This window comes from Balaenoptera physalus (assembly GCF_965194825.1).
Source record: "Balaenoptera physalus genome assembly, chromosome: 1".
Taxonomy (NCBI): Eukaryota; Metazoa; Chordata; class Mammalia; order Artiodactyla; family Balaenopteridae; genus Balaenoptera; species Balaenoptera physalus.
Window position 1 is genome coordinate 186,559,982 of NC_138882.1, and position 26,732 is coordinate 186,586,713.

The 26,732-nt window shown below is 53.2% G+C and overlaps 1 protein-coding gene across 4 annotated transcripts in view; it reads left to right on the forward strand.

The window, feature by feature from the left end:
* Positions 1-341: 341 nt before the first annotated feature.
* DHRS3 (dehydrogenase/reductase 3) overlaps positions 342-26,732 on the forward strand; it is a 40,823-nt gene continuing 14,432 nt past the window's right edge. Inside the window, exons 1-2 of one of the 4 annotated variants that reach the window (XM_082423995.1) lie at positions 342-478; positions 1,214-1,363. In XM_082423995.1, coding sequence (XP_082280121.1) covers positions 362-478; positions 1,214-1,363 — 267 coding nt within the window. In that variant the 5' untranslated portion in view covers positions 342-361. Of the gene's footprint in view, positions 479-757; positions 1,364-1,485; positions 1,508-26,732 lie in introns of those variants that run through there. The other 3 variants (XM_082423996.1, XM_082423997.1, XM_082423998.1) reach the window with 3 other exon arrangements.

Here is a 26,732-nt window from a genome sequence, read left to right on the forward strand (position 1 = left end):
TCAGGGATACCGCCGGCAAGCCCCGGCTTGCAGCGAGGGGAGCCGGCCCCGGGAGAGCGGAGTCGCAGCGAGCCCGTGTGCGCGCCCGCGCGCGCACCCCGCCACTGCGCAGGGGGAGGGGAGCTCGCGGCAGCCACTCAGAGGAACGGTAGTGAAGCCTCGGAACAACTTTAACTGTCAATCAGACTTAATGGGGTATTAAAAAAAAATGGGGGGGAAAACGGGCCGCCTTCTCGCTCCCAGCCAGCCGCGGCTGCCCCGGGAGCGAATGGATAGGGCGGCGCAGACCAGGGCGTCCGATCCACGCGCGCTCCGCACCCGGGCCCTCTCCAAGTTGGAAAGGACAAAAAGAAGGCAATAAATGCTAACAAGGGAGAGAGAGGGAGCCGGATCGAGCGGCAACTCCCAGCCTCTGCTGGAAGAGAGAGGGAGGGAGGGAGCCGAAGAGAGCGGGCGCGCGCGAGGGCGAGCCATGCACGTAAAGAAACTGACACCCGGACCCCCCACTTCTCCTGCACGTTGCTGGCAATCAGATCGCGTTTAAGCAATTTCCTGAGCCCAAGAATAGCAATGAGTCGGGAGGCTTTCGCGGGCTGAAATTGGGAGCTCCAAGCACTTTCCCCCCTACTTTTTTTTTTTTCCTGGAGAAGGTGGGGGGGCGCTCCAATTTGGAAGCAGCTTTTTTTTTTTTTTTTTTAATCTTGCACTTTGAAACCGCGGGACTGTAGCAGGGTGCGCGCGTGTGGTTGGTGCCTTTTTTTTTTTTTTTTTTTTCTTCCCCTGCCTAAACTCCTCTGTCAGCCTGTAAACATTACCTGAGAATTCCCCAGCCGAAACGGCTGCTGGGGCACGAAAGTTCTTGTTAGAACTTTCCACCTCCGGCTTCCCTTCCACCCCTCTTACTGTCCCAACCTTCTGAGACGCTTTTTCTCCTCCCGAGGATTTATCTCACCCACCCACCCACACCACCCCCCCCGCCCTTTTTCTCACCCGGTGCTTGCTTTGCATTTGGGAAGAGGTGATTTCAAGAGTGGCCAGGTGGGACGCCTCTCTGCCCCTTATTCGGTGTATTTATTATTGTTTGGGGGTGTTTTCTTTTTTAAGTCCTGTTTTGTGCGGTCCGGGGAGTTTCGCCCCCCCACCCCTGCCCGGCTCCGCGGCGCGGAGGATGGTGTGGAAATGGCTGGGCGCGCTGGTGGTGTTCCCTCTGCAGATGATCTATCTGGTGGTGAAGGCTGCCGTCGGACTGCTGCTGCCCGCCAAGCTGCGGGACCTGTCTCGGGAGAACGTCCTTATCACCGGCGGCGGGAGAGGCATCGGGCGCCAGCTCGCTCGCGAGTTCGCGGAACGCGGCGCCAGAAAGGTACCGGGACACCGCGACTCCAGGGGATGGGGGCCAAAGGCGAGGGGGACCGCGGGGACAGGGGGTGCGCCCACCTGCTGCCGCTGCCGGAACCCGCGCCCAGGGTCTGAAAGTCGCCGGCCACCCTACTTCTCTGCGCCACCCGTGAGTGCTGAGCTAGTCAGTTTCACCTTGTACATTTCCCGGGCACCGGACTGTCTTTTTTGGCAGGTCCGGGGCTGACCCGCTCCTCTGGGATCTGTGGCTGGCTGTTCACCCCCAGCTCGAAACTTAGCTGACCCCCCCCCTTCCCGACATTCCTCCCTCCCAGAGGAAGGTGTTGTGTTTTCCCTCTCGTCTTTCCCTCTTTTGCCGCCACCCTGGTGAGTGAAGGGTGTGTGCGCTCCTGGGTAGAGCTGGGAGCCGCCTGTTAGCTGGCGCTTCATATTTTCCTTGGCAACCCGCTTCCCAGCCCCAACCTGGGCGGCTGCAGCTCTGGAGGCAAGAAAAGAGGGGATACTTGGTTTGGGTTTGAAAAGGAAGAAACGGTGGTGGATGTCTAGCCTAGCCTGATAGGCGCTCGGAGGCCCAGGTGTTTGGAAATCTGGAAAGAGGGGACAAGGTAACCAGCAGCTGATAAAGAGCCCTTGTTCTCACTTCAATGCTGCCTCCGCCCCCCCCCCAAATACAGCCCCAGAGGGGGTCCCTCCCCACTGAAGGGCGAGGTGGCACTGTGGTGCAACCCCACCTCCCCAGCACCCAAGCTCTGCCTTTAACTTTTTGGTAGTCCCAGCACCTCTTCCTCCACTTATCCCAGACCTGGTGCCCAAGAGTGTGGAGAGTGAGCCAGCTGTCACCCAACTCCGACCCAAGCCAGGCTGACTCACCCAGTGACTAGAGCAATAGAGAGAGAAATTTGAGGCTGGCTGTCTCCAGCCAGCCCTGTGAAGAGGAAGAGCAAAAACAGGGAATTAGATTGAAATTTAAACTGTTGTGAGCGAGGGGGTGAAAGGGCCGGCAAAGCCAGCTGATCTGACATGGAGCCACATACCTAGGGGATTAAGTAAATATGTACTGTAGAAAACCAAACCTGCATGTAATTCCAGGTTGCTTTTGTTTTGTTAAATACTGCCCTGAGATTTACAATTCCTCCGGGGTGGCTCTGACTGGGACTGAACTTTGGAGCGTGAACCATCAGCCAAAGCCGATTGCCGATTAACTCTTCCTTCCCCAGGTGGTGTCTAGGGGTGGGTGGGTGGGGGCAGCTGTAGGTTGGGGGCTATCAAGGCTGAGCTAGCTGGGGTCAGCTGTCCTGGGCTCCTGCTTCTCCTTGGGTGGTTTGGACAGCTGCTTGACCTTGCAGTTGGAAGGGGAGTTTGAAAGTGTTTTTAACCCTTGGACACACGGAAAAAGGAGAAGCAAAAGTCCTTCTCAGCAGTTTCGTTTCCTTGAGGTGATGCCCCCTTTGTGGAGGCGTGGCAGATGAGGTGCCCTTGCAGAAGCATGTAGGGTTTGGGACAATCGCGTGTGATTGTCATTCCTTAGCTGTCTGCATCCCACAGAAACTTTCTTCTGACTCTTCCAGCTGGCCCAAGTCCTGGGTCTCTTTCACTGCTCTTGTAACTGGCTGCAGTAGGCATATGAAGAACTCTTTCAGTCAATCTGGAAAAACTTGACTGACTATAAACAAGCCTAAATTGAAAGAAGTATATGGCATTGGGGGTGGGGGGAGTGGGGAGAGAGGCACCCTGTAAGTCCCTTCGCTGGGAACCATGCCCCACCTAACTTGGAATAGATATCTTCTTCCAAAGAATAAATCCAGGGCCAATGAGAAATATGTCTTAAATTGGTATCTGGTCACCAGAAACAGGATCCGTGGGGCCTATGGAACTTCCAGTGCCATTCACCCTAGGTTCAGTCCTCGGACCAGTCAGGATGACCAAGAGCCGTCCCTCTAACTCATAATCATCTGACCAATTCCTGGAGCTACTTTTTAATGAGCTTTCGGCTCGCTGTCACAGTGGGAATTTGAAATCAACGCTTCTTGCCTGAGTCCATCTGGGGCCCGGTGAGAGGACCTTGGGACAACTCCCAGAGCTGAGAGCGTTTGGGGGCTGGTGGGCTTGGGGACAAAGGGCCGGCCGAGTGTTGTGGAGTGGGGACCTTGGAGGAAATGGCTGAGAGAGTTGTGTGGATGGTGGGCTCGGGGTGGCCCTGGAGCTGCTGGAGAGAGCTGGGGAGCGTGCCACCAGCTGCAGCCTGCAGCAGTGTTAGACCAGTGACCTTGATGGACGGGTATGACTCTCCTCCCCTTGGTGGAAGTAAAGGCTGGACCTGAGGGGAAAGGCCCCCTAAAGAGAAAGAAGGGAGGAGAACCAGAGTCTCTGCAGATAGCTGGCATGTCCAAGAGAGGTCCGTCTGCTCTTGGGGGGCGTGACAACCCAGTTTCCCATAACGACCTTGAGTCAAACAGGATTTGGCAATATTTGTGAGCAGTAGTGCACCTTAGGCTGCAAAGGTGACCCAAATGAGGGTTTTTCTTAAAGGAACACAAAGGCGCCAGGAGTTGGAAAGTTCCTCACCTGGAGGTAACTCTGCTTAGCCACCATGTACAAGGTTAACCCGGGTAGAGCCAGTCATGGTCCGGGTCTCTAAGGCAAAGACTCTTGCTGTTTATTGCCCACTACAACCCTTTTATATTTTCTATGTCCTCCTGGATTTCCTTCCACGAAAGCATTCATAGAGCTTGGGCTCACCTCTTCCCCCACGAGGCTCCTGGCAGGCTAGTGGCAGGCCCAGCCTCCAGTCTTTGACCTTGACGTGGTTTTAGCAGGAGTCCCCTGGAGGAGAGAGTGAACTGTTTGTTTGGAAGTATTTGCAGGGGCTGTTCCAGCCTCTGGTCCAGTAGGAGGCAAGTGGCTGGATTAGAGCCCTGGGCCATGACTGTAGGACCATAGAGACAGGGGCAACACACCAGGGCCCAATCCCTCCATGGAGAAGGGGTAGAGCCGGGACTCGGGGACCCATTTCAGGGAGCCAGTATAAGAACTGGCTCTAAGTTGCACCAGCTTTGCTATTATCGAATTTACAGTCCATGGGTCTGTAACCCTGTTCCTAAAGCAGCTCGCCAGGAATTAGCCCTTCACGTAGATTTGTGAATCCTATTCTCCATCACATCCATTCAGCAAATCCCATATCCTTCCCACCCTGGCACTGGGGCAGGCTGAGGCCCAACTATCCCTTGACAACCATCTCTGAGAGACCTAGTCCAGCAAACCTACCTGAGATGCCTATCAGGTGTTCGATGCAGCTCTGGGCCTGGAGAGGGGCAGAGACATGGCCAGGTGCTTACAGTCAAGGTACAAATTATAGTGTGTATTAGTTTCCTGTGGCCGCCATAACAAATGACCACTAACTTGGTGGCTTGCAGCAATAGAAATGTATTCTCTCACAGTTCTGGAGGCCAGAAATCTGAAATCAAGGTGTTGGCAGGGCCCCACTCCCTCCGAAGGCTCTACGGGAGAATGCTTCTTTGCCCCTTCCAACTCCTGGTGGCTCCTGGCTGGCGTCCCTTGGCTTGTGGCAGTGTCACTCCTATCTCTGCCTCCACCTTCACCTGGCTGTCTGTCCCTCTGTGTGTCTGTGAGTCCTCTCATCTTCTCATAAGGACACCAGTCATTGGGTTTAGAGCCCACGCTAAATCCAGTATGACCTCATCTTGAGATCCTTAACTAATTACATCTCCAAAGATCCTATTTCCAAATAAGGTCACATTCTGAGGTCCCAGGTAGACATGAATTTGGGGTGGGGGGCGGTGCTAAGCAGAAGAAGCCCAGAGCTATTAATCTATAACAAGGGTGCATGGAAGGCTTCATGAAAGAGGTGGCATTTGAGTGAGGCTTAAAGAAGGTCAAGAGTTTCAACCAGAAGGGATGGGGGAAGGGTAACCCAGGTTCAAGAAACCACCGATCAAAGACTGTGTACCTGGCTGAAACTGGGGAAGGGAGGTAGAAGGCAATGAAAGGAAAGGATGTAGAGTGGATTAGGGATCCGGAGAAGTAAGCAGTTTGTATCTCAGACTCTGAATTAGGCCAGTACTGATGAGAATAGGAAAAAGGAGAAAGAAGGGAGAAGGGTCCAGACAGGTAATCTTGGGCCCCAGAGTCATCAGGCCAAAATAGCTGCATTAAACAATTGATGTGTCATGAAAGTCACAAAGCCGGGATGACACGGGAGACAGCGGTGGCTCACCTCCCCCATCCTCACCCTGAATGCAGCCTTTGCTGGGACTGTTTAGGAAAAGTACCGGGTTCTCTTTTTTTTTTTTTTTTAATTATTTTATTTATTTATTTTTGGCTACATTGGTTCTTTGCTGCTGTGCGCGGCTTTCTCTAGTTGTGGCGAGCAGGGGTACTCTTCATTGCAGTGCTCAGACTTCTCTTTGTGGTGGCTTCTCTTGTTGCGGAGCATGGGCTCTAGGCGCGCAGGCTCAGTAGTTGTGGCTGGCGGGCTCTAGAGCGCAGGCTCAGTAGTTGTGGCGCACGGGCTTAGTTGCTCCACGGCATGTGGGATCTTCCCGGTCCAGGGCTCAAACCCGTGTCCCCTGCATTGGCAGGCGGATTCTTAACCACTGCACCACCAGGGAAGCCCCAGGTTCTCATTTGATGCAGCCTGGGAGCAGGAAAGTAGGCTACCTGTCCTACCCGAGGCATCTAGGAAAATTCTTCCAGCTTGCAGCATCTGGTCCTTGGGTTTCAAACAATGGGCTTTACAATTTGGACTGTCACCTGAATAGACAAACACCTCCCTTTTACTGCCCCACCTACTTCCCCTGGGGAACAAAGGTGCCCACATCTTGGGCCACGCCCCCTGTGGCCGGGCTTACCTGGGTTCTAGACCTGACTTTGCTAAAACCCTGGAAAAGTGGCTCCCTTCTCTAGGCTGCAGCTAAGAAGCACATCCATAAAATGAGAGGGGATGCAATGACCCCTAAGACCCTGGCACGCTCTAAAATTCTCATGTTATGGCTCAGCCATCCCAGGAGAGCAACCGAGTGCCAAGGTCTCTGCAAAAGACATTTGTCCTCATCGCTGCAGATCTCAGCCTTTCTTGCTACATATCAGATCCCACTGAATGAAAAAGAAGCAACTCGGAGTTGGAAAATATGCCCTCAGTCTGTAGGAGGCCCCACACCCATTACTAAACTCCCTTTACAGCCACGGGGTAGCCGGCTGCCAGGATTTATTTCAACTCTTTTGCAGAAGATGTTAGCGTTTTCAACTTGTAGCTTTCAAGGGAACAAAGGGCCCAAGTTTCCTAATTAGCATGTCAAGCGGAACTTCCAGTGTTTATCCTAAAATCAGAGAATGCTCCCTAGATCTAGAAATACTGACCCTGAGTCAGGAAGTCCATTGTCCGTCTACCTGCCCATCTGTTCATTCTCGTGCAGACTCCCAAGCTCTTTTGAACTTTCTGCTTTTCAGAGCCTGGGCGATGGGTTTATCCCTGCACAGAGCCCTTCCGATTTCTTTATCAAGGTAGTTACTTTCTCTGTCCCATCTCCATCTGGTGATTTGTTGAGAAAATGATTCTCATCACTTTGAGGAAATGACCTCGGCTGTATTGATGAGAAGGGAGCTGTTACCAAGTATATAAGATATCTGAAAGGGAAACATTTGAAACATATTATTTGTATGAACCACGAAGGTCAGGGAAGAGTTGAAGCCAAATGAAAAAGAGACAGGCAAATCTGTTTAGACGCTAGCATCCCCAAATGCACGCTCGTCTGCTGTGGGGTGAGTGAGGTCCCTTAAAATGAGTGCCGTCTTAAGAGTTCTGGATTCTCAAAAAGAGAGTGCCAAATATCAGGACAGTTTAGCAAATGCGTGGTTGGTGGGAACTCACTCATTTATACAACAAACCTACGGCGCACCCTCTGTGTTCTAGGCACAGAGACGCAGCGGTGAGCAAAGCAGACAACAGTCCGCGTCCATGCAGAGCCTGACAGTTTGGTGAGGGAGACAGATAATAAACAGGATACAGAAAATAGCCCGTTAGATCGCAGTAAGGATCTAAGTGCTAAGCAGAAAACAAACGAGGCAAAGTAGACAAAAGAAGACCTGGCAGGAATGAAGGGAGCAGTGTTCCGGGCAGAGGGAAGAGTGAGGGTCTCAGAGGAGAGGATGTACCTGGGATATCTGGGGAACTTCAAGGAGGCCAATGTGGCTGGAACAGAGGGGGCGGGAGGAAGAGGGCGGCAGTGTGGGAGCAGGGCAGGGGGTGGGCGAGTAATGCAGGGGGTGGCGGCGGGGAGCAAGGCAGGGCTGATGGGGCCCAGCAATCTCTAGAACCGGCTGTGGCTTTGGCTCCAAGTGAAGCCGGGAGCTGTTGGAAGGTTCTGAGAAGGGAAGTGACATGATCTAACCTAAGTCTTGGCAAGATCACCCTGGTGGGGGTGGGGGGGAACGCAGGGGGGTCAGGCCAGAGGCAGGAGAGGGATTAGGGGCACTTCCACGGCTCCCCTAAGATCATGGCACCAGGCTTGCTGGGCCTCCTTCTGAGAGCGTTCCAAAGCTCGGGGCCTGCCCTCAGCTTTGCACTTGGATTTTTGTTTTTTGGGTTTCTTTTGGCTGCGGCGTGGCATACGGGATCTTTCATCCCCGACCAGGGATCGAACCCGTGCCCCCTGCAATGGAAGCAGAATCCTAACCACTGGACCGCCAGGGAATTCCCCTGCACTTGGATTTTTAGAAGACACTGCCTGTCTCCTCTGATATCTTGAGTCAAATGGAAGTGTGTGGGCTGAAGGGGGATCTGGGTAGGCTGGTGTACCCCTAGAGGGGTGGGTGCGAGTCGTCTGGGACCCAGGCCTCAGAGTCTGCTGGGGAGACCGGCGCTCAGCAAGTTCTGATCTGTTCTTGCTGACAGCTGTGATGGTGTGATCTGGTCCTTGGGTGAAAAATGTCTACCAACTTGAGGGTGACATGGCTCTGGGTGAATTGTGACTATGTCAGATTCATTCATCGATTCAGCCAGCTAGGCTTGAAGCTGCCGCAGGGAACCACATAAACAAGGTACTTTACGTCCTGGTGCGATGACCGTCTCCAGGTAAAGCCCCTGACACTTTGGAAAGAGGAGTGAGCTCCAGCAAGATGACGTTAGTGGTAACAAAGATGAACTTCCTCTAAAAAGAAAATAAAAGCAACTGTATTGGTGCCCAGAGCAAAGGAGACGCTTTTTGGTTCCACTTTGTCGAAGGAGCTTGAGTGCATTGCGGTCAGTGATGGTCAACACTTTGAGAGGGTCCTTGAGCAACTGGAGGGCGCCCAGGGAGCAGGCTCCAGATGACAAGGACAAGAAGCCACGACTTATGTGGGACGGCAAATCCATGAGCGTTTGCTTGACTGCTTCAGGGGCTGGAGATGGCATTGGCCACCTTCCAGGTGGAGGGAGGGCCACGTGAGGCTGGGGCCCTGCACCAGGAGCAGCTTCCACTCTCTGGAGCTTTCCTGCCGTCAGCAGGCTGCAGTGAGGGGGCTGTGGATTCTTGCATCAGAAGAGGTTGGGTTCCGGACGACCACCCGGGTCCCTTCCACCCCTTAGATTTTGTGAATCATCGTTACCAGCATGATAGCAGTGAGGACAGTTACGCAGAGTCAGGGGCCAGGAGGAAGAGAGGCCACCAGCGTCAGTCAAGCAATGCTTAAAAATTAAAAGACAACTCTGCTCAGCCTGACCTCAGCGGGGTCCTTCAGTGACTGGGTCATTCCTTTGTCCGGGTTTTTCAGGGTGCTGGAGAGAGGAGATGAGGAAGACGAAGAGGAGGAGGAGGGAGGGTGCCGGCCAGGCCCATGTTCACATCCTTCATTTTGACCATCACTCATAACTTAGACCCGAACTGGATGCTGACGGTGTCCTTGGGCTCCTCATACAACACGTGACATTGGTCCATACCCTGCATGACTGTGGTAGCCTACAGGACTGCACGGTACTTTTTTCACATTCATTGTCTCGCCCAGGCCCAGAGGCAGATGTGATCAGCAGCCCGTTGCTTTTTATTTTTTTTTTTCTTTTCTTTTTTTTCCAATTAAAAAAAATTTTTTTTTAATTTGTATACAATTTTTAAAGGTTACTTTCCATTTACAGTTATTACAAAATGTTGGCTACATTCCCCATGTTGTACAGTACATCCTTGAGCCTGTCTTCTGCCCACTGGCTTGTACCTCCCATTTCCTACCCCTATATTGCCCCTCCCTCCCCACTGGTAAGCACTAGTTTGTTCGCTATATCTGTGAATCTGCTTCTTTTTTGTTATATTCACTAGTTTGTTGTATTTTTTTAGATTCCACACATAAGTGATATCATACAGTATTTGTCTTTCTCTGACTTATTTCACTTAGCATAATGCCCTCCAAGTCCATCCATGTTGCTGCAAATGGCAAAATTTCATTCTTTTTTATGGCTGAGTAGTATTCCACTGTATATATACTATATCTTCTTTGTCCATTCATCTGTTGATGGACACTTAGGTTGCTTCCATATCTTGGCAATTGTAAATAATGCTGCTATGATCATTGGGGTGCACGTACCTTTTCAAATTAGTGTTTGTGGGTTTTTTCCGATATATACCCAGGAGTGGAATTGCTGGGTGACACGGTAGTTCTATTTTTAGTTTTTTGAGAAACCTCCGTCCTGTTTTCCACAATGGTGATCAGCAGCCCATTTCTAAGATTCAAGTGAAGTGAGTCGCCCAGGATGCTTGGCCTAAGGCAGACTTTGAACCAAGGATTTTAGCTTCAAAACTAAGCCCTTTCCCCCTGGGTCAAATAATATCAGCCTGGCCTGGCCTACCCCACTCAGGGTTATGGAGAGGTCAAGAGACAAGCTGTTTTATAATGGGAACTACCTCGTACACAGAGGGTTCTGGAAAGAGGATTGGTGAGCAGTCCAAGAGTCAACAGGATGTAGTTAAGTTTGCCTTCACATTTTTTTAAGCACTGAACAGCAGTATTTGCATACAATGAGTGGGATACTTGCCAAAGGATTAAGGTAGTCATTGGTTATCAGGGTTTGCTTTGAACAACTAACTGATAAGCAGGAAAACAGCACAGTTGTATTTCATTCATTTACAACCAGGGTGGCACCTCTAGCTGGAAGCCAGCTTTGAGGAGTGAGTGGGTTCCGGCTCCTTCCAGCTAAACCTGAGGTCACCAAGCTGGATCCTCCCAAGTGACCGACAGCTTTGATAATTCAGAGAAGGGAGAGATCACTGTAAATTAAGGAAATCTTAGAAGACTTCTTGACAACTGAAGTGGCAACTGAAGGGTTTGCAGTAAGTTTTCATCTTTTTCTGCTTGTGGAGCCGTTTGAGGATCTGAAGAAAGTATAAACTTTGTCTCAAGAAGGATGCACAAAGAGGCAGATTTTTATACTTTTAACGGGTCCTTGGACCGTGCCCCCCCCCCCCCCATGCCTATCCCAGACATCAGGTTAAGAAGCTTTGGACTAGATGCAATCAAAACCCATCCAACTCCTTTAGGCTCAGATTCAGGGCCCAGGACTGGAGCTTATGTAAGAGGCAGGAGACTCTGGGGTCCTGCGACCCAAAGCCAGCGTCAAGCCAGAGTGGACAGTACCGATTTGTGGCCAACGAGCGTCAGCCTGGCAAAGGCCACTGGGCCCAAGCCTTCCTGATTCTGTTGGCCGCACCCTGCTTTGGGGAATTTGATCTTGAATTCCCTTTTCAGTGGCCTTTCAGGGAAGTGGCTAGAAAAGCATTTTGAGCAATGAACCATGTGATTATTTTGTCCACACCGAAGCATGCTCCTAGAAAGCGTTTACAGATAACTGTCTCCTGTCTGCATGTCATTCTTCTACAGACCTCTGGGCCGTCTGAGCCCCAGCAGCCCCAAGGCAGACCCCAACACCAGCTGAGGTTCTAGGGCCAAGTATTCAAACTGGGTTCCAGAGCACCCAAGGGGTTCCAAGAAGGTGGGACCCCATAGGAGGTAGAGCCGATAGGGTTCCGAGGGGCCATCGCCTCCATTTAACTAGATCAGCTTCACTTAGGTCTTGTAGCTTAGAACTCTGTGTAAGATTTTGTGTGCATTTTGAAAGAATGCCATTACTTCAAAGAGAAGAAAAAAAATAAAGGCTTGAAAGTAAAACGTTCTAGGAAATTACTTAGGACACACCGCTCTCCTCAGCTGCTCCTTACTGGACTCGTTGGGTCCTCGACTTCTGGCTCTTTACTCCAAGGTGAAGAAGCTCGTGGACAGAAGTGTCCTCCTCCTAGCCTGTGCCTTCGCCCCTCAGGAGAGGGTTCCCCACTTCTACCCCAGGCTTGCGGAACCCCAGGCGCTGCTCAGCCCTCAGCCGGGCCCCCTCCGCCACCACTAGGCAACCCCTGAGCTAGAAGCCCTAATTACCCAAGCAGGACTGAGACAGCCTCCCAAAGGGCACCCGGCCCAAATTCAGCTCCCAGTCCCGGGAGAAGGTGACTCGGCCATCCCAGCCCCAAAGCCAGGGCTGGCCCGTGGGCAGTGTCACAGCCTCTGAGGTCTTTCGAGTAGTAGAGACCAGCCCACTGGCTAGAGCACTCTTGCAATTCATAATGCCAGCCAGGGCTGCTGGGAGCCAGTGCCTAATCCCTTAAATCCTAAGAGGCCTCCCAGCAACCTGCTGTGTGACCTGGGACAAATAGCCACCTCTCTGGGCTTCCCCCATCTGAAAAACGGAAGTGAGAGGATTCAGTGAAATGACTTCTGTAAACCTCTTAGCTCAGCACCAGAGCGTCTGCAAGAAATGATGGCTCCTTGCGGCCAGGGTCGGGGTGGGGAGTATAGTGGACGCCCTCCAGCCCTGCCTCCGCACCTTTTGCTACTGGGCCAGGTGCTCTGCTGGGCACAGGGGCAAAAGGCAAAGAACCCGCTGGCCAGAGTCACCCTGCTTCTGGGATTCTGCAGGAAAAGGAGGATTCTGCCCCTGCCACAGAAGTCCTTGGGAATTTCAGCTCTTGACCCTTTCTAGAAATCAGTAAGAAGGAATCACTCTCCGCACAGGGAGGGCTCAGAGCCTGGCATCTTCCCTCCCACTGGAGGCCGATGGCCCCTTGCCTCATGGACAGGGGCTGGTCCAATGCAGGCCTTTCTCCAGCCCAGGCAAGGAGGCTGGTCAAGACCAGGGCCTCTGCTGTGGTCCCGGCTGCCCACCCCCCAGACAACCACCCAGCTTCCCCGTTCGTCATTTTCATCTCTGTGTCCAAGTAGCTCCATTGGTCAGGGTTGGGCCGTGGTGAGGCCAGAGTCGTGGGTTACCATGGCAACTCCCCATGCTTGTGGTTGCTTGTTGCCATGTGTCCTCTCCAGAAGACTGTGAGATCCTTGGGGGGCAGGGGCGTGTCCTCTCGCTCACCAAGTGTCCTAGGCACCTGGCACAGTAGCTGGCACACAGTAGGTGCTTAATAAATGTTTGTTGCCTGAGTGAAGGCATGACTGAGCCATCATAGCTAGTTAGAGCCCGTGCCTACTGAGCACCTATTGATACTACGTGCCAGCACCTGACATGGAATAAAGTCAGTTCTTTCCCACAGTGAGCTCCAGTGTGAGAACTATTATCATCCTCTTTTTACTGGTCAAGATTCTGAGGGTCAATAACAAGATCACACAGCTTGTGAATGACCAAGTGGGATTTGAACCCAGGGCGACTGCCCTTGAACCAGTGAGTTTCGTTGCCTCTCCGTTAATCATTCTACAGGACAGAATAGATCATGTTGACAGCCCCGAGCAGCGTCAGTGCAGCGCCTGCTTTTAGCTGCCGGCAGTCTAAATGGGTCAAATGACATTAAGCACAGCACTCACTCCCAGGGGTGAGTCTGGAGGTGTCCTTCAGCTTGGTTTATTGACTCGGGTGACCAGAAGGTCCCTGGGTAGGTCTAACTCCAGGCCTGGCTCCCGGTGCTGTCAGGACTCAGTGTCCCCTTAGGCAGGCACTCCCTGTGCTGGGGCTGCTCACGTCTGCCCCATGCTGCCTTAAACCCCCAGCTCCCAGTCAAGTGGGGAGCGGGCAGACCCGTGTCCTCCCCGCAGCATTTCCCGAGGCTCCAGGAATTGAGTCTCCCTGGCTGTGACTGGGTTGGGCTGAAGCAATCGCTGGCAGTGGTGCAGTCACTGGCTGGCTGGCTGTGGGTCTCAGGCCTGACTCTGAGCCAGGAGTGTACCGGCTCCAGCCAAGCCACAGTGTGTGAAAATGGCAAGGTGGGCTTCTGTGGGGGAAATTGGGCTGCTATTACCAAGGAGCAAGGGGGTCAGGAGCAGATGTATAGTACTCCGTCTTGTAGAGGGACCAATCCAGTTTTGTCATCTCAGGCAGAAACTTCCAGGAGCTCCAGGCCTCTCTTAGCCGGTCCTCCCAGGTCTAGTCCTGCAGACCTTATCAGGTCATTTACTGACACCAACTAAAAAGACAGAATAGACTTTTCCGGCTTGAGCTGAAAGCTGTTTGCCCTTAGGGAGTTTGTACTTCAAAGAGGCAACTTGAGCAGCCACTTAAGGTGGTCTAGCAGGTTGTCAACAGACTTTCTTTGTAACTTTTTCCAGAAGATTTAAGGCCACTGGATAGAAGAGTAAAGGAAGCCCCTCTGCTAGGTCACTGTTAATACTGATGCTTCCCTGGGTGTGAGAAGCCAGCTCTCTGATGCAGGGTCCTTCCAGGGTGGGAGGAAGAGTCTCTGGGTGCCTCTAGAGCTCCCAGGGCCTGGGGGACACAGTCAAGCCCAGCTGGCCAGCCCAGCACGCTCTGACCTCTCACAGGCCCTGTAGCAGGTCATCATGGGGAGCTGGGACCAGCGTGACCACAAAGGGTAGCGTGACCTTCCTGCAGGCAGGCAGTCCTGCCAGACACACCCGCGTGCAGTCAGGCCACCCTTGGCTCCCACATGCCATGTCCTCATGTCTCACATGGCAAAGGGGGCAGTCTCGCCTCACCTCTCCAGGCCACTTCCCTGTGAACCCGCAGCAGAAGTGGTGGGGGTCCTCCAGGCCCACCAGGAGCATGCGGAAGTGTGGGCTGGGAACACTGTGTGCCCTCAGGGCTCACGCCTCCTTGGCTGGCTGACCAGTTGTCCTGGATTGGGGGCCACCTCTTGAGCCTTCATGTTGGCAGGTGTGTGTGTGTATATATGTGTGCGTGTGTGTGTGTGTGTGTGTGTGCACCCATGTCTAGTTTTCTTTCTTTCTCAAGGAGCCAGTATACAATTGTGATTCAGATTTTGAGCTCAGGAGTCAACAAACCAAAATTCATATGCTGGCTCTTCCACTCACTTGCTGAGTGGCCTTAGGCAAGTTACTAGACCTCTCTGAGCCTCAGATTCCTCATCTGTAAAATGAGATCTCAGTGAGATACTGTATGGCAAGTCCTGGCCGTGCTGGTGAGGCTATGGATCGTGTTTGACGGTCGACTGCAACCCCTCTCGTGCACTCTCTGCAAAAGCCTCTCGGGCATATCTTTATGACAGAGAGCTTGATTTAAGTGATGCCGATTGGTTAGTGTGGGGAGGGGCGCTGTGCCACTGAGAGCCCACAGACTTTGGAGAGACAGACTCGGGTTTCAGTCCCAGCCCTCAGGAACCTCTCTGCCCGAGCTTCCCGTGGCTGCCTTAATACACACCACACACTCAGTGGCTTAAAACAGCACACGTTTATTCTCTCACAGCTCTGGAGGTCAGATGTCCAACACGGTCTCACTGGGCTAAAATCAAGGTGGCTCTGGAGGCTCTAGGGGAGAATCCATTTCCTTGCCCTTCCCAGCTTCTAGAGGCGCCTACATTCCTTGGCTTGTGGCCCCTTCCTCCATCCTCAAAGCCAGGAGCATTGCATCACCCTGACCTGGCTTCCACGGTCACATCTCCCTCTCCCTTCTGTCTCCTTTTGCCACTTCTCAGGCCCCTTGTTATTATACTGGGCTCACCTAGATAATCCAGTACAGTCTTTCTATTTTAAAGTCAGGTGATTAGCAAATTTAATTCCATCTGCAACCTTAAATCCTTTTCCCATGTAAGTTAACATAGTCACAGGTTCTGGGGATTAGGACATGGGTGTCCCGGGGGAGGCCATTATTCTGCTAGCCACACTCTCAGCCTCAGTTTTCTCATCTATAATGTGACAATGCCAGTCCCAACCTCCCAAGGCCATTGGGAGGAGTCCAGAAGACTGTTGAACATGCCAGCCAGGGGCTCAGAAAATGCTGGTTGGATCTGCCCTGAACACAGGCTGAATGCAAAACTGTGTTCCAGGTGCCACCCAGAGTCACCAGGCACGGAAGATGTCACAGTCCCTGCCACAGAGCGGCTGGCATTGTGGCTAGGGCAGTAGAGTGTCTTCTGTAGGGTTTGTCCTTGGAGAGCAAAACAGAACAGGGGACTTGAATTGACCCCGCACTGGGTTGGCAGCTGCTCCAGAGAAAAGAAAACTCTGCGTCATCCCGGAAGGCTTCTTATGGGGGTAGATTTGACAGTACGGAAAGGTGTGCAGGGGGCTCTCCTAGGTCATAGGGCCAAAGTGGGCATTGCAGGAGAAAAATACACAGCGTTCTGGGTCCCATCTTCGGTCTAGCTGGGAAAAAGGACCCATGGCTCTCAGTGACACCGCAGTGTGATGGGTACTGTAACGGAGCGGGATGCAGTTCTGAGCACAGGGCAGGGTTTCCAATCAGTCTGTGCCATTGTTAATAAAGCTCTTCCTACACACTAAGTGATTTACAGGGACAATCTGATGTGCTCCTTGGAGCAAGCTAGTGAGGGAGGAGCTATGACTGTCCCCATTTTAAAAATGAGAAAACTAAGGCTCACAGAGGTTAAATACTTGCCTAAGAGCACACACAGTCGTGGGATCTGAATCCGGGCAGTCCGGCTTCTGTGGAAGGAAGGCTGGCAATGGCTAGGACCAGGGTCTAAGGTGAGGCATCAGCAATGAGGTGGAGGCCACAGAAAGAGAACATTCCAGGCAGAGGGGAAGAGCACATCTGGAAAATGGGAGATGAGAGACCCTGGCCTGGCCAGAACAGAAGTGTGAGCGGAGAATGGTGGGAGATGGGCAGGGCAGAGCTCATAGAGCTTGGTGGCCGTCGGGTGGAATTGGGACTTTTAGAAGAGCGCTAGGGAGCCACAGAAGGGTTTCTACAGGGTGCATGACCAGACTGGGGTAACGGCAGGTGAGGGAAGCCTGAATTTCCAGCAGAATTCTCTCATGTTGGAGGGCTGGGGCGCTCTCTGAGGACCGCTGAAATCCATTATTCTGCAGGGCTGGTGCTAAAGGGAAACCCCGCCTCGCCTGGCTTCCTGGGCCGAGGCCCATGTGGCTTTGCTCTCAGCATCCTGGCCTTTGCAGGATGTGCTGACCAGGTCATTTCCCGTTGCAATGTCCTGTCACTTCCCCTGAATCCCCCAGCCCTCCAGGGCCAGATCCCCAGCCTGATAGTACGACGCCAGCCAGCCGGAAGGGTCAACCCCATACCGTTTGACCTTCGTCCAGCAGAGATTAAACTGATTCCTAATTAATAGCCTGTAGGAGAGACAGTTACCTTGGTACAGCCTGCAAGTAATTTAAAGCTTGTCTTTAGGAGGCCGGTCCATAAATAATGCTTAATTAGCTGAAGGTTTCCCTGGGACACACCAGCTCAAGGGCCTCTGAACTTCAGGTTGGGGTGGGAAGGGGATGCTGAAAGAGTTACCCCCATAAAAAAAAGCTGTCTTTCTTTACCCAAAACAACAGCTATATTCTCATCTTCGCCAGCAGCTCCCAGAAGTGGTGCCAGGGTCCCAGCTCAGCCGCTTCCTGGCTGTGCCCTTGACATTTCCAGGACCTTAGTGCCTCATCTCTAAAGTGGGCCCCAGCTCAGGTCCACAGCCCCTTGAGGACTTGCCTAAATGTATGGGTCGAATTAAGGGGGGAAAAAAGGATTTTAGAGCTTTTTGGATTTTGGAAGTGAGGCTAAGGGGTTGTGGGCCTCACTATAGCACCTTTGAGAAGCTCCTGAATAAATGCTGACCATGGCAATGACCGTTACATGGCTACTGTTGCCTCTAAATCTAATATGCCTCCGTATTGCCTGCTTTTGCTTTTTGCATGTGTCCATTGGGTGCACAGACAGCCCTTAACTAGCTAGCTGTTGTCAGCTGTCTGTTTGGGATGTGTTGTCCATTCTACAGCAGGGAGTGACTTGGTTGGAGCGAGTTTCCTGCAGCCCAGGGAAGGTGTGGAAGGCCCGAGAGCCCACATTTTGTCCCCCACCCTTGTTACTGCTATTAAGCACTCTCTGTGTATAATCGCCCTGTCCAGCTTCCTGGGTGTGCGACCCAAGCTGTCACACACGACCCCTCGCTCAGAAGCGCCCTGTACTTGTCAATGCCCTGCTGTCGCCATTGTGAAATTCTCAATAATTTTTCAACTAGCGGCCGCACATTTTCCTTTGTCACGGGCCCAGCGAGTGATGTGGCTGGTCCTCGTGACAGCCATACTGCCTGGCTCGTCAACTTTATCCCTCCGAAGATCCTCTCCGGGGATGTTACCATCCGTTTCACGGGGGAGGCAAAATGATTTCATTCATTCACTCACGTATTCCCCAGGCACCTGATGACCAAGCCAAGTGCTGGGAACACATGGTGAGCCTACATTCTAGAGTGTGTGTGCACTGGGGGAAGGGGACAGACAATAAACAAGCAAACAAATAACTTAAAATTTCAGATAGTGACACAATGTTGGAAAGACAATAAAACAGGGTGATGTGAGGGAGAGGGACTTAAATATTAACTTCAGTGAAAGGGAAGCTGGAATGGGCTCTGGTGTTATAAGCTGGGTTCTTGGCGTGCTTTTTAAAGATCTGGGGTCATTCTAGGTTCCCCAACTCCTAAAAGGACTTGAGTTAGTAGGGTCCAAGTAGGGGAGCCAGTGTAGGGGCTCCTGGGGCGCCGGGGACTATTTACCCATATGTTCCCATAGCCCCAGCTTCTCACAGTAAACACAGAAGGCTGAGTTTGGGGGGCTGGGCGGGGAAGGAGAGGGCTGGCCCCAATTTCTCTGAGCGCCTCCAAGTTCTCACAGGCCAGGCCCCTGCACCTGAGGCTTCTAACCAGCTGTGGCAGCCTGGTCAGGGTTTCTTGTACTTTTGACCTTCCCCACACCAGCAGAGGGAAGCCAGTTTCAAACCTCCCCACTTCCCCGGTGGGAGATGGTGAAGCCCAGAGATGCCAAGTGACTCATCCAAAAGTCACACAGCAAATCAACTCCAGAGCAGAGTGCTGGTCGGCCTGGCCCCAGTCAGGCGGATTTCCATTCCCAAGGGCAGTTCAGAGCCTGGGGCTGCCAAGGGTAGGCAGTCCAGGGCCGCTCTGGGAGCTCCCTGGAAGAAAGAGTAGCCCCCTGCCCTGTGGAGTGGGGGCGTGGCTGGTGGGCTGCCACCGGGACACTTTGGCACCCGCTTCCACCTGGAAAAAGGGCCTCCAGCGCCCCTGGCTTCTGTGAAGAGGAATGAGTTTCCCAGAAAGCCGAGTGCAAAGGCAGGCACTTCCCCAGTCTGTTGGGCAGAAAGCCCAAAGCTAACCCCAGAGGCCCAGCTCTCGGGTTTGGGGGCCCCCGGGGGAGGCAGGGGATGGGGTGCCTAGTGGAGAGGCTGACCCCGGGTGAGTGGAAGCGGCCAGGCTCCAGGGGTGCTCCGGAGGGGGGAGGCCGCGCTCCAGCTGGGCCGGTGCCTGCCCGGGGGGCGGCGGAGGAGGCGGCGGCAAGGTTCACGCTGCGGCCAGCAGACTGGCTGCGTGTTGCAATGTCTGGTGGCGTTTGCAGCATCCTGTCCGTGTGTGCAGCTGGGGTAACCTCGGGCCGGCGCGGAGGAGCGTGTGTGGCTCTCAGGCCGCGCGGCCTGGAGGCTGCTGGCACCTTGCATCTCATTTACAGCTCCGGGTTCAGCCGCAGGTCAGCGGCGCGGGTGACATCACGGCGTTTGTTTACCGCTTTACCGCTCGGCCGGAGGGAGGAAGCGCGGGCGGTCCCCGCAGAGGGAGGGGATCCTTTCCACCCCCCGCGCCCCCCGCGTCCGACCCCGACCTGGCCCCCGCCCCGCCCCCCCCGTGGCCTCCCCCCCTCGCCCCGCCCCCTCCCCATGCACACCCCGCCCCCAGCCCCACTCTCCTCCCCGCTGCCCTTTCCCCTTCTTCATCCCCAGCCCCATCCCCAACACGACGCCCCTCCTCACCCTCCCGAGACCCCACCTGTGAAGCCCCTCCTCATCCCGGCACCTCCGGCCACAGCCCCGCCCACACCTCCCCCATCTACCTCCCCCCCCCCCCTTCCCCTACCCCTTCCACCCCTTTCCCGTCCGCCCAATAGGAACCCGGCCGAGTCCTCACATGGGACTCCAGCCCAGTCCCACCCCAGCCCCTCGCGGGACCACCGCAGGACCCCACCCGCCGCCCGCCCGTCCCTGGGCCCATTTTCAGAAGGACTTCCGGGAGCCTCCTGCCAGATCCGTTGAGGTTTCCCCCGGCGACTCCTCCTGCCACCCCCTCACCCCATCATGTGAGCGGCGACCCGCCTCCCTGCACGGAGCGGGCTGCGATGCCCGGCCACTTTGTTATTGGAAACTGGTGTGTTTACCCGGGCACGCTAGGTGGGTAGCTGGCCTGCTTGGCCCGAATCCAGGCACCCTCCACCTGGAACTCTCTCCTCCCTCACCGCCCCGCCCCTCCCTCCGCTTAGGCTGAGTGTTCTGGAAACTGAAGGGACCTGGGGAATCTAAGTCAGGATCTTTCTCGTCCTCCATACCTGGAACTTGCCAAAGCCCGCCTTCCCAGGAGAGGGAGGCTCAGGGGCTCAGTTATGGCAACTCTGTTCTTCCCTTTTCTCAGGCCAAACCCTTTAGGGCCCTCTTGGCACCCCTTTTCCTCTGAATCCATCCTCCTCCATCACCTCCACCCAAGTGCCCCAGCCCCATTCACCTCCACCTATCACATCGGTCTCCTGTGGGTGCAGCAGGGCCCTCGTCCACCTCCCTGGTTCCCACCCCCATTCCAAACCCACAGTGCTGCGATCAGAACTCGTTCCAGAATCCAAGTAGAGCCGTCCTTTCTCTGTTCACAACCCTCCGAAGGACTTCTATCTCACTGGGAATAGAATTCAAAGCCCACCCCCCCGCATGGCTACAGCCCCTAACCTCATGTCTCCTACTCAGCTCTTCCACTTGGCCTCCTTGCTGTCCCCTGAACACACCAAGCTCATTCCTACCCCCGGGCCTTTGCACTGGCTGTTCCCTCTGCCTGGAATGCTCCTTCCCCAGATGTCTGCATGGCTTCCTCCTTCACTTCCCTTAAGTCTCTACCCAAATCAGAGAGGCTTTCCCTGTCCCCAATCCCCATCTAAATATCACTCCCACCACACAATCACTCTATCCAGCCTGCCTACAAAGCTTCCTGTTCCTTCCATGCACTTTTGGCCACCTTTATATATTATATATTTTATATATAATATATAATTTTATATTATATATTATATATTATATATATTATAATATATATTTATATATATATTTATATATTATATGGTCAATCGTTTATTGTCCGTTGGCCCCCATCTTCCCCATACACACATGAAAGCAAACTCCAGGAGAGTGGGATGAATTTATTTCCTATTGTATCCCGGGGCCTCCAACCGTGTCTGGCAATCCAGTCACCACCCAATAAATACTCCTTGAATGAGTGAGTGAATGAACAAATGAGTGAATGAGGCAGGACAGGGAGTAGTGAGAGAGCTTGGCTTTGGAGTCCGGGTTCAAGTGTTGCTTTGAAACTTCTGGCTGTACAGCCTGCACGGGTTACTCAGCCTGTCTGAGCACTGGACTTTCGGTCCCATTTCTCAGGATGGTAATACTGAAGGCCTGCACCAGGCTGGAGAGTGGTCTGCAAATGCTGCCTCTCCTCTCCCCTCCTCGGTACCCCCACCTCAAGGTCACCTGGAGTTCTCCATCAGAAGGTCAAGAGGGAGGAACTGGGGCAATGGTCATGGGGCTTCAGCTAGTGACTCTGGCCCGAATTTCCCCACGCCTGTGTTTTGCCAAGGGTGGTCTGAGGACAGACAGGGAGAGGCACAGCCCTTGAGTTTCTGGCTGGAAGTGAGAAGTTGTTCTGCTTTCCCATAGAGTCAGCCTTTGAGATGGTTTCCTTGGAGGGTTTTTCCAGCGGTCTTAGAAGCAGAAATGTTCCCAAGAATCACACTCAAGTATGAGATGGGACTTAGATGAGTTGTCACACTTGGTTTCTGAGCTGTAGCTCTTGGCAGGTAGTGGTATTAGGTTTTGAGGGGGAGGTGCCCTCTGTCCTCGGACACATGAGGCGTTCATCACGGAGGGAGACATGTGTCTTAGCGACTGAAAAAGAAGAGATCTGGGAAGTTAAAAAAGCAGGGAGGGCTTCCCTGGTGGCGCAGTGGTTGAGAGTCTGCCTGCCAATGCAGGGGACACGGGTTCGAGCCCTGGTCTGGGAAGATCCCACATGCTGCGGAGCAACTAGGCCCGTGAGCCACAGCTACTGAGCCTGAGCGTCTGGAGCCTGTGCTCCACAACAACAGAGGCCGCGACAGTGAGAGACCCGCGCACCACGATGAGGAGTGGCCCCCGCTTGCCACAACTGGAGAAAGCCCTCGCACAGAAACAAAGACCCAACGCAGCCAAAAATAAATTAATTAATTAATAAAAAAAAAAAAGCAGGGACACGCACACGGATGTTTATAGCAGCTTTACTCCTAATCGCCAAAACTTGCAACCAAAAAGTCCTTCAGTAGGGGAATGGATAAATAAACTGTGGAACATTCAGGCAATGGGATATTATTCAGCACTGAAAAGAAATGAACCATCAAGCCGTGAAAAGACACAGAAGAACCTTAAATGCATATTACTAAGTGAAAGAAGCCAGTCTGAAAAAGCTACATCCTGGATGATTCCAACTATATGCCATTCTGGAAAAGGCCAAATTATGGAAACAGTAAAAAGATCAGTGGTTGCCAGGGGTCAGAGGAAAGGAGGGAAACCCTAGAGGATCTTCAGGGCAGTGAAACTACTCTCTCCGATACTACGGTGGTGGATACATGTCATTATACATTTGCCAAAACCCATAGAAGGTACAACAGCAAAAGTGAACCCTAATGTAAAGTATGGACTTTGGGTGATAATGATGTGTCAATGTAGGTTCATCAGCTGTGACACATGTAGCACTCTGGAGAGGGATGTTGATAGTGGGGCGGCTGTGCGTGTGGCAGCGGCACGAGTTCAATGGAAACTCTGTACTTTCTGCTCACAATTGCTATAATTTAAAACTGCTCTAAAAAACAAAGACTATTAATAAAAAATTATTTTTGAAAAGCAGGGATAGTGTTGGGGAGCGAATATCTGGGGGGGTCAGGAGGACTTTACATGAAGGCCTCTCGGGTAAAGAGACATTTGAGCAGAACCTGTAAGAAGAGAGGGTGTGGGGAGAGGGCCACTTGGGCGAAGAGGACAGAGAACAGCTGGCGTGAAGGCCCTGAGGTAGAAGTGGGCTGGGGGGTTATGCAAGCAAGGAGACCAACGTGGTGGAGACCAGTCAGCCCTGCGAGGGGAAGAGCTGCGGGCAGAGAGACGGGAGCACGTCGGAGCAGGAGAGGCTTGGGGTCATGGTAACCACTGTAAATTTCACTCTGGGTGAGATGGGAGCCACTGGGAGTTGTAAACAGAGTGACAAGGTCTGACTTACGTTCTAGAAGGATCTCTCTGGCTACTTTGTTGAGAATAGACCGAGGCAGGGGCGGGGGCACTGGGGCAAAGGTCAAAGCTGGGAGATCACTTTGGGCCATGGCTGTGGTCCAGGTGAGGGATGACGGGGGCTGGGCCCAGAGTGGTAGCAGTGGAGGAGGTGACGGAACCAAGGATGCTCCTGGCATACGCCTAACTACCTGCCCTGGGCACCATGCCAACCTGCGCTCTAAAGGCCACCAGTATCCTTGCAATGGGGCGAGGATCATCCCTGTCACCCATTCAGCAAATACTCGGTCAGCAAGACCAGGCACTGTACCAGGACGGGGTGGCGTCTTTCCTTCTTTCCCCAGGATGTGGACGCCTCGCTGTCCAGTCCTCGTCCCATGGCATGTGGGACACCCATGCAATGAATAGATCCATCCTTTTGCAGGGTCCCTTTGCTCCTGCAGGTGAAGGACAGAGGCGGAGGGCACAGGATGTCTGCGTGGCATCAGACCACGCAGGTTGGAGTTCCAGCTCTGCCACCTACCAGCTGAGTAACTTTGGGTATATCGAATAGCCCCCTGTGCCTCGGTTTTCTCGAGTATGAAATGGGTACGATATCCCCCTCCTAGAGCTGCCAGAGGACGAGGTGAGAGACCGCAGCAGGTGTCGAGCTCAGTGCAGGCAGGTAGCGAGCACTCGTGGTCATCCCTGTGCCTCCTAAGGGACCGGTTCCAGGCTGGACGGCGGCCGGGAGGAAGTCTCTGCAGGCCCCAGGCTGTGGTCAGCGACTTGTGGGAAGAGGACACCGCTGGGCAATCTAATTTGAGGAGCTTCAAAACAATCCTCTCCAACAGCTGAGCCAGCAGTAGCCAGAACATTCTCTGCAGGCCCGGGCAGGGGCCGAGCCTGTGTAATCCGACCACGCGGCTCCGTGGGAGGCCCTGCCTGCCGCTCAGGGAGCTCAGCGGTGCAGGAGCGGGAGGGGAAGGCGGGCTCTGGCCTACGTCCCTAAGAGAGAGGCCCCGTGGTGACCCGCTGAGGTCACGGCTCAACAGTGGGACACAGGTAATGAACCTGAGGCTGCTCAAAGGGCAGGGTGCAGACAGGGGTCTGGAAACAGGGCTCCCAGGAGAAAAGGCAGAAAGGAAGTCCAGGAAGGAGACAGCTGGAGACGGTACCCGATCTCTGTCATCAATTGCCTTTTGGAAGAAGAAAGGCTGATGGCTTGTTGGGAATGTGGGAGTGATAGGCCAGCACTCCCAATGGGTGGGAGCTAGAGGCATCCAACCCGGGTTCATTCCTAGGAAAAAAAAAAAAACAACTTCTGTCCTAAAGAGCAAAGGGCTGTGATCAAGAGTGTTAGCATTCAAACTTTATTCTTTTTTTATAGCAACAGAATCTTTGTAGAAATGACTACTATAGAAGCCCAATGAAAGTGCCACTGCTCTGGATGATGGAGGATGGAGAGCCGGCTTGGGACCCTGTCTACCAAGCCCCCCACCCCTCGGCAGCCCCTGAAGCTCCTCACTGGAGCCCCCAGGGTCCCCAGAGCTCAGCGTGCAAACCTCTCCTCCTAAGAAATCTTCCTAATGGGTGACCCGCAGCCTGCTTTGCAGCTGGACGCTTTTGACGCTGTTCTCCCCCTTCCTGGGTTGGGGGTGTGAACAAAGGAGGGTCCTCTAGATCTGGTGGAAGGATGGGAATGGGGAGCTCTCTAAGATTCTGGGGTTCAACCCCGGTCAAGGCTGTGTCCACAGGTGAGGCAAAGAAGCCCCAGCTGGGGTCTTCCAGGCATCCATCACCCCCGTGACTCCAGTTTTGTGGAGGACGGCGGGATCTTCTGCGAGTAAGGGGCGATCTATTTCTGTTCCTGGGTTAATAATAATAGTAGAAGTAGTAGTAATAGTAAAAATAATAGCTAGCATTTGTCATGTCCTTTCCTCATCTTCCCAACCACCCTTCCAAGTGGATGCTTCATAACCTTAATTTATAGAGAGGTTAAGTGGGTTTTCCAAAGTTTGTGTAAGTGGTAGATCAGAGAATTGAACCAAGGCTCTCTGGCTCCAGAGCCCATGTTCTAGGCTACTCTACTCAAGAGAGAGAGCGGTCTCTTTTTGGAAACGGACAGGGATGTGAAAGAGGAGAAAGCCCAAAATGTAACTTATCCTATAGGCATAGCTACTGAGAGTGTGTATATCAGTGTCTCAAATATGACCTGCCCGCCCACAGGCATGTCCACTCAGCCCCTCCTTGCGGGCGACCTGCTGTGTATCACACACTCGGTTTTGCTGTCTGCTTGTTCTCATCTGGCCACAGGATAGATTTTTATTCACATCCTCCTGCTGGAGGTGCTGAGCGTGGAGAGCTATGTGCCCTCCAAATTGTGACTTTCCCACCCCTCCCCACCCTGCCGTGGTTTGGGGTCTGGTGGGCATTTTCTTTCCTTCTGAGAAGCTAGCTCAACACCGCTCTGCTCCAAAACATGGAGCCCGTGGGACATGCCTGCCAAAGACCCGCCCAGGGACTTAGATCTTTCCGGGGCTGCCAATTATAAACAGATGCTCCTCCTGGGATCCACCTGGAGGCCACCCGGCTCATGTCCCTGGTGGGACCATGCGCCACAGCTGAACTCCAGCAATGAACGCCAAGGCCAAGCATTTGTGTGAGCCCTCTGGGTGAGGAAGGCAAGGCTGGGTGGAGGAGAGGCACTCACTGTTGTTTGATCGCAGATTTTTCTCGAGGCCTCCTGGGGCCAGTGCCATGAGACAATGCTCGTTGGCTTTTAATCTGTACCTGGCCTGTGCTGGATGCTGAGGTTAGGAGATGACTATTGACTCCCTGGAGGACCTCCCAAGCTTGTGGAGGAGCTTATTCACAAATAGGCCCAGCACACTCACATCTGTGCACTAGTGGCGGAACAAACAAGGGTTAGTGTTGGCACTCAGGAACATGGGTTCTGAGTCACACTATGCCGCTGCTTATAAGTGGTGTAACCTTGGGCAAGTCATTTCATCTGTCTGCACCTCACCTGTAGAATGGAGAGAGAAATCATACCTACTGGTGGGATTGTGAGTATGAAAGGAGAAAACACTTGGATGTAAGGTGTTCAATAAATGTTAGCCAGTATATAGTGGTGTTGTTATTGTTGTAGGGATGATGGAAGGAGGAGCCAGGGAAGCTTCAGAATTGCAGGGTCGTTCAAGCAGGGTTCTGCAGGATGAATAAGAGTCCACAAGTAGCCTTGGCATTTAAAACAGAGAAAAGCAGTCTGTGCTGGGCACTAGGTAGGGTCACAGTGAACCCAGGATGGGTGAGATTTGGTTCCTGCCCTCCAGGAGAAAGTATGTAGATGTGAAATGGTGAGACAGCACACACAGGGCCAAGTACAGTGTGTAATGAGTGAGTGTAAGCTGGGAACTCTGGAGCCCCAGTGAGCTCCCTCATGCATTCACTCAGCAGTGGGGAGAGACATGCAGATAGTCACCTCACAGTGGATGGGAGCCCCGAAGAGGCAATGCCAGGGACCTGGGAAGCAAGCCAGGGTTGGACCGGCTGTGCTGAGTCACTTGTGTGAAAATGGCCTGTTTTGGAAATGATCTGTGGGAAAGCTTTTATTCTGTCCTCCTTTTTTAAG